General features: G+C 31.9%; 2 protein-coding genes across 4 annotated transcripts; both read left to right on the forward strand.

Moving 5' to 3' along the window:
* Nucleotides 1-3,126: 3,126 nt before the first annotated feature.
* On the forward strand, nucleotides 3,127-7,162 carry LOC141692758 (uncharacterized). Of its 3 annotated transcripts, XR_012562898.1 has the most exons (5): nucleotides 3,127-3,535; nucleotides 4,212-4,660; nucleotides 6,020-6,305; nucleotides 6,572-6,758; nucleotides 7,117-7,162. XR_012562898.1 is itself a non-coding variant. In XM_074497691.1 (4 exons), the coding sequence occupies exons 1-4, from the start codon at nucleotides 3,235-3,237 to the stop codon at nucleotides 6,613-6,615; spliced, it is 1,080 nt and encodes a 359-aa protein (XP_074353792.1). In that variant the 5' UTR covers nucleotides 3,127-3,234; the 3' UTR covers nucleotides 6,616-7,065. The 3 variants fall into 3 exon arrangements, 2 of the variants coding, with proteins under 2 accessions (XP_074353792.1, XP_074353794.1); XM_074497691.1 differs by lacking the exon at nucleotides 7,117-7,162 and having other exon boundaries at nucleotides 6,572-7,065; XM_074497693.1 differs by lacking the exon at nucleotides 7,117-7,162 and having other exon boundaries at nucleotides 3,128-3,535; nucleotides 4,215-4,660; nucleotides 6,572-7,065.
* A 1,195-nt stretch (nucleotides 7,163-8,357) lies between these two features.
* On the forward strand, nucleotides 8,358-9,226 carry LOC141692550 (uncharacterized). Its single transcript, XM_074497422.1, has 3 exons — nucleotides 8,358-8,539; nucleotides 8,633-8,793; nucleotides 8,909-9,226. Exons 1-3 carry the CDS (start codon nucleotides 8,449-8,451, stop codon nucleotides 8,927-8,929), a joined length of 273 nt encoding a protein of 90 aa, XP_074353523.1. The 5' UTR covers nucleotides 8,358-8,448; the 3' UTR covers nucleotides 8,930-9,226.
* The last annotated feature ends 2,299 nt before the right edge of the window (nucleotides 9,227-11,525 follow it).

Genomic DNA, 11,525 nt, shown 5'->3' on the forward strand with positions numbered 1-11,525 from the left:
CAATAAAATTTGATCTAACCATGTTTTAACTAATAATTTTAGATGTTACCATTGGAAATGCTCTTATAAAACTAGAAATGAAGTGCAATTTTTATTTTAACACCAAAAAATATTTTGGTGTTAGTTATCGCCATTACATCTATTATTCGACTTGCTCTTTATGTACTATAAATGATGGATGCCAATTTTTGACAACTTAAATTAGAATTAGCACAACATGATAACTCACTTCACATCCCAGTAACATCCAACAAGAAGTCCAAGTCTAATATAAGTGTTAAAGCCTCGTTCTTGTACCCTGTGATTCTAATTCTAGTTTTTTAAAACTGTTTTGGTTTTAAAAAAAGTTGTGTTTGATTTTTATTTTACATGTATTCTATTCTCAAAATAAAATCTTGCAAAAGAAGAATAAATACTTCTGGGATTTAAAAAATTCTTGAAGATAGTAGATGTTAGTCAAAACTCAAAAATTCACCATTTGAAAAAATCTTAAAACAAACTTTAGTTTTTCAATTATCATCTAATTTGAAGAAATTTATGAAATCTTAATTGCATACCAATAAAATGTTAAAAAAAATAATTTGAATTTCCATTGAAATCTTTAAAATTTTAAAATCTTAGTTAAATATGACCAAATTATAGTGGATTATGCAAAATCCAAACAAAATATTATGAAATTTTCAGAATTCAGAAAAAACTTCACATATTTTAATATTACTCCCTCCGTCTGAAAAAAGTGTAATTTAGTATGAAAAGAATAAAAAAGTGGATAAAGTGGTAGGACTAGTCAATATTTAATGTATAAAGTGAGTGTAATGGAATAAAGCAATGATTATAATTAACTTTTATATTATAAAATTTTAGTATTTTTAGTAAATTTTTAAATGTATAAAATTGAATAAGTCATATAAAAAAATATAGAAATTAATAGGATAGTAGGTTTAAACATAAACCTACTACCGCAATGAATCATTGCGGTAACGCAATGAAACATTGTGATAGTCGTCTTTTGAACACAGACACACGCGGAAACTACCATTATACCCGCCCCAACCTAGAAACAAACAAAAAACACCGGCGATCAAAAGCGATTTCAGCGAAATCAAACAGCTCCTGATATTTTTCTTAATCAAACAGCTTTGTTCTCTTTCTCTCTCTCGCTCATACATTCTTGAGGTAATTTTCTGAAATATGTTTGTTTTTAACCATTAGGGATATAATTGGGGGTTTGATTTTTGTGGATTGTTGAATGATTTAATTATTAGAATAAGCATTAAGAATAAGCATTAAGATGATCTGAGGATGTTATTTATGTATTTTTCGTAATTTTTGGTATGCTAAATCGATGAACCTGAGTTCTCGGATTTTTGATTTTTTATTTTCGATTTCTTGAGTTATACAGATTGTTGTGGTTGATTAGGATCATGTAAATAGATTGTACTCCTTCTGAACATCATTTTGATATCAAAATCATGAAGTTTGGTTTAGAATTGAGGCGATTCGACTGTTAGCCGGACTTTGTTCGCCGGATTCAAAGATGAGTAAGGAACAATTTGCTCGTTGTGTACCCCCGAGGGCGATATCATACAGCCCCGTGACTGGTACCCTCAGCAGATGATGGGTGATGCGGTATGGTATTCTTCACTTGTTTCCAATTGTAGTCTTTACCAGTTTTCCTACAACTATTTAGGTTATTTTTCCGTGAATTATCGTTAATTCCCTACAACTTCTTGTAAAATGGATTAAAAATGAAAATAAGGACTTGTTTAGGTTAATTTCCCGTGAATTATCGTTAATTCCCTACAACTACTTGTAAAATGGATTAAAAAAATTTTGCTGAAAAAATTTCATTTGACTGTTGAAATTGCCACAATGAAGCATTGCGGCGTGTCCAAACTACCGCAATGAAACATTGCGGTGTGTCGGTCAAGCTTTTGCTCTATTGACCATTCAATTCAACTGCCGCAATGTTTCATTGCGGCAATTTCAACAGTCAAATGAAATGTTTTGAACAAAATTTTTTTTGTGCCAAATTTAATTTTGTGAATTTCAAAATTCTTATTAATATTGGCACAAAAATAAGTTTTGCACAAAAAATAAATTTGACTGTTGATAAATTTTTTAAACTAAAATAACTCAATTCACTAAAAAGTATAAAATTAATAATATTATTTTTTAAACTAAAATTATTCATACGATAATTTAAAGAAAAAGTATAGAAAAATTTAAATTGATAAATTTATTATTAAAATTGATAATATTTTAATATATTACTACTACTTATATTTAATGTTAACATATTTTAAAAAATTAATTACTGTTGAACATTAATATTATTTTTATACTTATATAAATAAGTTAAATATTAGAACAAGCTAAAGAGAGGGCAGTTTGAACATTAAAAACTGGGAGACTAACCAAAAATGAAACATTGTGGCCCAACAATGAAACATTGCGGAATGCGCAATGTTTCCTGTGCATGGCGACATCCCGCAATGTTTCATTGCGGAAGCCAAGACCCGCATTGAAACATTGCTTTCCCCCGCAATGTTTCATTGCTGTGAGTTGGCTGGCTGTCCCCCCAACCTACGTTGGCTCCTGATTATTTCCCTATTTATAATGAATATATGTATATTTTTAATAGATATATGCATATTTATTTTTAAAAGTTACATAATTTTATAATATGTATAAAAATGTAATCTAAATATATATTTAATATATTTCATAATTTTTTTTACCTAAAAACTTATATTTTTACTTATTTATTTCAATTAATATTAATATTCAATTTTACACGAAAAATACGACACGAGACAAAAGTACTCGATCATGAATGTACACGAATCCTAAATATATCGATTTTTTATTTGACCTTCAAGTACACGAAATATAAAAATACACGATACAAAAATATACGACACTAAGATACTAAGATGCCTAACTATCTGTGAGTACAAAGAGTGGTATTATTGTAACCACAAAACTTATTTAAAAATTATAACTATGCCATTAAAATAGACCATGTCCTTAGGTAAGCTCATAGGAGTAACATTTTTCTCATTATAATTTATAAATAAAAAGGACAAAAAAGTGAAAGAAAGCGCAAATTTTTCCTATTAAATTGATGAAAATAATTGAAATTTGAAGAGGGGGAATTTCCCTCCACTAAGTAGAAAACAAATTGAAGTGCATTTGGATGACCTAGCTAGCTGAACAAGTGAATCACTCACAATGTGGCAACTCTTACTAGCAGCAGCAGTAGCAGGATCTGGCCTTTTTATTAAGCGTTTTTGTGATTCCAATTCTTCGAAATCTCATTTTGATTCTTCCTCCAAACCCTCTGATCACATTTTTGACCAATTTATCGAAATTTCTTCCAAACAATGCCAGGACTCATCCGTTTTCAGGTTTTCTAGCGCTTCTGAGTCGAAAAAATCAAGAAAGAAATTGGGGTTTGTTGTTTGCAAGATCAAGAAAAATAAGAAGAAGAGATCGAGTTGTAATTATGCTAGTGAAAACTGTCCCCCTCAAGGTTTGTTTAATTATTCGTGCCTGAACGTTACTTAATGTAGCACTTTGGTGTCCTGAGTTTCAAATTCGTAACTAAATAAATTAATAAGTTAAAAATTAAATTGGCGGAAAGTCTTAACCAATTTAGTGATACATTAGATAATTTTCAGCCACTGCTCTGCAATTTACTCGAATGAAACATAGAACGATATGGTAAATATACTTGTATTGTGAAATTCCTTTTATATTATATACTGTTGGTTGGAAATTGACAAGGGAGTATATAGTTTATGAATGGTAATTATGCTTGTATTTTACTTAATTAGGAATAGATGCATCAATTTATTGTCGTTTCATTTAATGGGCTGTTTATCTCTGTGTAAGTTCGATGAACTAATTTGCGAAAATATGCTAATGACAGTTTAGAAAGGCATCAATGTATCATGTATTGTAGTTTCATTTTAAAGAGGCTGTGTATTTCTCTACGGAAGTTAGATTGAATCATTTGCTAAAATATTCTCAGGCCAGTAGGAAGATTTACGAAATACATGCTTGTGCACGGAGAGTGGTTTTGTTTGATCTTGTTTTTCCAATGTTCATACTAGTAATGGCTTTGTGTTGTCCTGTAACTAGCACTTAATGTGTCACTTTACATTATGAGCGAAGTCAATTGACATTTAGAACTCATGTTTTGACAGCAGTTGACACATCATTTGCTTTGGGATTTGGTGCGGGATTAATATGCATGATGTCAGCAAAATCTGAGATCAGTAGGCTGAACACTGCGATTGACGAGACTACAAAAGTTGTCGAGGAATTGAAAACTGTGGTTGCTAGAAGAAAATCATCCCGTGGTCTTGATATTTCATGTTTGAGAGCTGATGGGAATGCAAACACAAAGAGAAGAAGAAACAACTGTTCCAAATTAATACTCGACAAAACTAGTAGTGGAAACATATTTGATAGCAGACCTGATAGCTCTTTTCGAAGTAATGAAGGTGAATGTGGAAGTAGTTGTCTTACCGAAGATCTTCAATCAGGAGTTTTGATGGATCAGCTGGAAGCAGAGCTTCAATCTGAACTTCAGAAGCTGCCTTGGTGCACTGCAGAAGCTTCTGGCCCTGCCAGAGGGTCAGATTTTTTCGAGGTATAATTTCACTATGAAAGATCGTTGCTAAGCATTTTACTATACAAGCGTGTTTGCTGCAATAATTGTTATTTACATGCACACCATATTCTTGATATGGACTTGCCTATGGATTATTTTCTGAATTAGGCAAATAGCATAGCTCTTTGCTTGGTTAAGACAAATGAATATCCTTGAACTGCAGAGACCTAAAGCTCTCTTCATGGTTTTCTCCGAGGAGCATCAAACTCTAATCTTGATTAGTTTTTACTTTTTAGACCTTCAAAGAGTTCAGTTCTAGTTACAGCTTAGTCAAAATGACCTCAACACTCAATTCTGTCATGGTTGATTCAAATGAGTTAATTTTCTGATACTGCTAAAAATGCTAATCAATTTTTTACCCATAATCAAGTTTGGTGCTGGATTAGGCAGTATTGCTTTTAACAGCAGTCAATATATTCATAATTCCAACCATCAATGGATCCTGCTAGGGGAGTTGAGACACTAGAGGACAGTCATAATGATACATCTACGAGACGCCCGCGGTGTTTACACGTGACTATGTTAATTAAATATTTATGTATCAATATGTCTTCTTGTAAGTAATAGTACTGGTTAGCAATATTTGATCTGTAATACAACTAAAAACACAATCAGTCATGAAGTTATTAAATTATTAATTTTCCCCAAAACTACTCGTTTTGTATGATACTCTGTAGACAAAATAACAACTACCAGTTGGGATCTAAATGGATAGGGATGTTGTGTTCTTAAGTGTCATGCGGTTGTGGGTGTCCATGGTGGCGCCTAGCAGCATGCGTATAGCTACTTGGGAGCCACATTTCCATGCTACTCCCCACCTCCAAAAACTCCATATGGTCTGTGGTAGCCACCATAATAAGCTTGGCTAAAACAATAATATGCAAGACATGATTCCACAAAGTCGCTACAAGCCAGACTTTATAGCTTTAATTAGATGATGAGGTCATATTATCCTTGGACCATTTGCTTATAAATATGTGAAAATAGCTTATACATGGTGAATTGAACTCTAAAAGCTAGTAATCGTACAAATTAACTTCTTCTATTTATAACATAAGTACATAATGAACAAACTCTGATAAAACACTTTGCCAGTTTTGCGGCTCTTAAACATGCTGAATATTATTTGATTAACTAAACCAATGTGTTACTTAGCAAAATTTATGAGCTATCCAGAATCAGTTCCTTAATCACAGAAAGACCATTTATTATAAGCTATTTTTCCTCCAATATATGCTTTACATTAATTCCTTTTCCTACTTAAGAAATTTCTGCTGATAGATGAAAAAGATTTCTTAGACTTTGAAGATCTGTATGTGTGCGTATATCATATTTCAGTTTGACCTGGAACCTTTATATGGTGATCCGACCGAAGCTTCAGCTGAAGAGTTTGACTCACTAGACAACCCAGATTTGGAAACTTATCAAGATTATGGAGTGCTTCCATCTGAACTGGGTCAGAAATTAAGCCATGTGGTCCTTGAACAGCAGGAAAGCCAAATTACCGAGCTGGAGTCCAAGCTACATCATTCCCAGTACAAACTCAATGACAAAGAAGTTGAACTCCAGACATTAAAGGACTGCATTAGATGCCTCACTGAAGTCTCTCTAGTGTCTGCTTCAGGTCGGTTTATAGTATTTTTTAACAAATGTCCTGTCTAGCTATTTCTCTTTGAAACACTATTTTTAAGTCGTACAGGGCCTTATTGTCTTTCTTGCGAGACATCTTAATAACCTTACTTTCCTAAGTAATCAACTTGAAATCAGTTAAAAGAGTAATTTGCAAATTTTTGACAGAAATATGTTCATGGAATAACCCCTGCATTTAAATTTTCCGTAGCCTCTGTTCACGTTACTATTGTCATTTATCTGTCATAACTTTATTTTCAGATGGTGAAATCGAAGCCCGAAAAAAATCAGGAGGAGAACAATAAACTAATCTGGCTCTAAAAATCATGGGACCTGAAAAGAACTCAGTGGTTGGCATCAAAGGGCAATGAACTATGAAAATTACATTTAGCTGCTGCACTAAATGAATGGTACTCAAGTCTGCAACTATGTTTCTTACTGACAAGTGGTAAGGTTAACGAGGATGCAGATTTGAATTGAATCATAGGAAAAGTTTACCACTCATGTTAGCAATTTGCCTGTTCTTGGCTAGCGCTAATGTAGGAGTATATTGCTTAATTCTAATACATTAACACCGGTATTTAACATATGGTTTTATCGTTTCAACTATACAATTTCATTCATTCTGCTCCAGTACTGCTACACAGTACACACTCTTCATGCACGAGTATTTGTATTATAATTTTCATATTTTGATACTAAAGATGGATTAGGATTAGTACTGGGGACCAGGGCTGTAATTAGACGATAAAAGACCATGTAGTGCCAATAAATCAAACCATTAATAGCTATGAGCTGTTTTATAGGACCCAGCTTTCATCTACAATAAGCTCGTCCATGTGGTTTCCACAGGTTACAACAGAGACAATTGAAAGCCTGAAGGTACACCCAAGTTTATTTAGCAATATAACCCACATAATTGAAGATTTTATACCTGTATTCATGTGCATTTTATACTCTAGGCATACAATGCGAATTCAAGACTTAATAAATTTATGAAGATTTCACGAGATTGTAGATCTTGTAGGGTTTTTGAGGGTTATATGCAATCATACATACTCTATATATGTGTATGTATACCAAAGATTCATGCTCTCTGTAGTAGGAATGAATAATTTAGGTACAAAGGATAGTGAAAAGAATGAAACTATTCGAGAACAAAATGAAATGTGTATAGGTTCTCAACTTCTTTTACTCCATATTATCTTAAACAAGTTTAAGTAAGAGTTAATACAGGATAACTAGACATACTACTTACTAATTTCTTAGGTCCTCAATACAATATGTGCTCTCAGTCATTTTTTCGATCTTTTTTCTTCTAACTTGCTCTGGTATCTTTAATCTGGTTCATTTTCTCATCATGTTGAACTATTACTCTATTTTTTTTGAAAAATGATATTCATCTTGATTTCTTTTAATTGTAACAGATATGGGCATCTATATTTGAAACTTTGGCAAGTTAATGAGTCGTGTCTTATTCTATCTTCAATTGAATTCGAAATAAATTAATTCTCAACCATAAGAAATTAATTCCAACAGCACAGACCATGAAAGTTCCTTGCAAGACGCTATTAATTGTACCTCACCTAGAATGGCAATGGCTCTCATCTTTTGGGATTAAAAGATCGACAAATACTCACCGGACCAACTCATAGTTCACGAACCCAGTATCTTATTTTGTCATGTTTAAATAGAGAGAGTTATGAATCTTGGTGGAACCAGGGAGGTTAAATTTTTATGCATATTACTAAAAAAAATTGAAATAAGGATTTATTCATGAATACTAATTCCCGTTATATAGAAAGGATAAACATGGAATGCACCTGTAAAGAAGCTTTACTTGCAAACATATACATTTAACTTTGCTAAGTATTTATTCCTAAGTTGGACATATTGCATTTGCATGTATAGAATTTGAGTTTAGTTAACTTATAGACGGTGTACGATAGTCCAATTTACAACTTAGAGCTGTACCAATAGAGACAGTTTTAACTGTCAAAATGCTGGCTTTGTTATGATACTACGCGTATAAATATAAAATCCAGCCATGCCATGCTTCTTTCAAGTATCCCCAAGTCCTCTCTTCATGATCTGAGCCTAGTAACGGAACTAAACTTGCAGTTACCTGTTAAAAACTCATGGCGCTCAACAGAGGTAGCAGCAGCAGCAGCAATACCGTTCTTCTCTGCATCTTTCTCGTGCTGTTTGTAATCCCCTGTTTAGCAAAAGGTCAGTACACATAACACGCATAACAGTATGTGAATTAGGATACGATCAAAATAGATGGTTTTAACCATTGAATGTTATAATTTTTGGTTGCAGAGAAAGTGGATCCAGAAGGAATGGATACAGGGATATACGAGATAGATTATCGAGGACCAGAAACTCACACATACACTCTTCCTCCTCCAAATAAAGGTCGTGCCAAGTCTCACAGCAAATCTAAAGGCTTGCTGATGACTGCACGCAAAGCAAGAGCAAATGTAAGAATTCAATTCATTGTTAACACTTGCACATAATTTTTCAGCTAAGAAATATGTTTGCACATCGTAAATTTGATAATCTACTGTTTCTAATTGGATTTGATTTTGATTTCAGGCTAAAAAGATTAATGGATGAAGCTGTGCATGCAAGGAAAATGGGATTACAATATTAGAGTTGGATTCATTTATTTATACTGAATATGCAAATTTGAAATGTGGATTGATCGATATATGTGATCTACAAGAGTCCACTTCATGTTTTTCACTCTCTGTCTTTATTTTCAACTATTTTTCTGATAGCATAATGAATTAGCATTGCCCAAGGACTATGGGTATTCCACTTGTATCGTTTGAGACCAAAACTAATGTTTATATCTTTGTTGTTTTATATAAATGAAGTGTGTAAAATAATACTTATTTACTTTATTCTTTAGTCAGAAATTTTTCTGTTTGATGTTTATATCTTTGTTGTTTTGTATAAATGAAGTGTATATAATAATACTTATTTACTTTGTTTTTTAATCGGAAATTTTTTGAGAATTGATAAATGCATACTTTTTTTTATGAGTTGCAGATCGTTTGTTAATATAGAGACCAAAATACCATTTTATACATATTTAATTTAATTTTTATTTATTTTCATGAACACCAAGATAATTTGATCTTAATTTTAATAAAGAGCGTGTACATATTTTGAAGAATACTAAATGTTTAAGAAAATAAGAGTAACTTGTATTTTTTTTTGTTAGAGAAATGCTTCTCGCAAGATAAATTGTACCGAAATACAATACCGCAAACGGAAGGGTTCCGTTCGTTCTATAAAGCTTATCATCTAATTGAGATGCCCCGGAAATTTAGACAATAAAACCTTAAAGTCCGAGAAGATAACACCCCGAAAAAACTAATAAAAGGAGACTTATCTTGTGGTAATAGGTCCAATACACCGCTTGTGCATCTTATCCTTGTGTGTCTATAAAAGGAGACTTATTTGAGTAGTGTGGTAATAGGTCCAATACACCGCTTGTGGATATTATCCTTGTGTGTCTATAAATCATTTACCTGTTCATAAACACCACCAATAAACAAGATAAAATCTAACACCAAAGGGGTTTCCTTTGGTTAGACACTTTTCGTTAACGATTTTTCTTCGTATATATTTAACAAACTACTGATACTAAACTTATGACAATAAAAATTTCTATCCGTTTTATGAACAATAAAATTAATCTTCTAATAAAATAATATTTCCAATATATGTTTTTTATACCTTAATAATATCGACCAAATATCTATAACCTTAATAAATTAATAAAATCTACGGTTCCCCATGTTGTTGGTTCAAATTATTAATAACTTATTTATAGAAACAACCTCTTATTAATGTGACTCAATTTCGATATTATATCACTTTACTTCTTTTTTCAAATCCTTTACTACCTTTTTCATATTTACCAAAAGTCAAATTTTTTTACTTAGTCATTATCTCTTCTTGAGATACATCCTTATCTCCCTCTTTTTATCATTTTACATTCATTTAATCACAAAATATCCCCCAAACAGAGAAAAAGGCACTGCATAGCGTGCTGCCACTTATGTGTTCATTCAATTGTTTATTAGTAGAATCTTTTATAATTGTAAGCCCCTCTATTAGTAATTCAAATTCAACGTATCCTTTAAATTTCAGTTGTATTTGTACAAAGATATCCTTACCACTGGTTCCATAATTTTAGAATATATTAATTATTCAACCATTTTTCCATGATTAGTGCTTCTTTAATATCCACTGTCTAACAGCTCTCTTGGCAATTAAAATTCCTTGATTCACTCTTCTAGACATTCAAAATATTCTAAATTATAGTTTTTTCCGATAATCTTATTATTTATCGCACCTTGATACAACGGATTTTTCATATTAACACTCAACAATGTTTATTTATAATACTAAAGTGATGTTTTCTTAAGGTATTTATTCTAGTCTACCTTTTTTGGTTTCATTGAGAATACAAACTTATTATTCAAAACTTTTTTATACCGATGAGTCCATTAAGGAAAACAAAATATTAGTAAGTGTAAGGAAAGAGTCAATTAATGAGTGAAAAATTATTAATCATTAGATCAATGCTCACTATCCAATTTAAAATCACGATCGATAATTTTGTGAGACCACCACTTACTTTACTTTCTTCTTCTACTATTTCCGATTGATTTACTAATTGCACCAGAATAAAACCCTAATATAGGATTTTTAGACTGAACTAAAATAAAAATACATATGCTATGAACTGTGATTTGTTATACCCGATCAACTTTATGTTCTGGACCATAATATTGGTTTGTGAAGTAATTAAAACTTCTTAATAATATTCATATATCTTGTTTTTTCTCAACTCTCTCTATATTGAATCAGTCTATATTTGAGGCACATTCCCTCATCCTCCATGATTAAGTATGGACCCTTAAGGCACAAACTTATCATCAACGATTTCTTAAAAACAGACCCTTAAAGGCACAACCCTATCATCAATGATAACATATTTCCTCTTAAAAGGTACAACCCTTAAAGGCACAAACTTTCATCAACGATAACATATTACCTCTTAAAGGTACAAACCAAGACCATACATTATGGCCGACACAAACAACACTCCTCTTGGTACTGATCATTCATCTTTTCGCCCAACAAAAAACATTAACAAACATGACCGAAAGCTTCACTTTTACAAAATAAGAAT

The sequence above is a fragment of the Apium graveolens genome, chromosome 10, assembly GCF_009905375.1.
Source record: "Apium graveolens cultivar Ventura chromosome 10, ASM990537v1, whole genome shotgun sequence".
NCBI lineage: Eukaryota > Viridiplantae > Streptophyta > Magnoliopsida > Apiales > Apiaceae > Apium > Apium graveolens.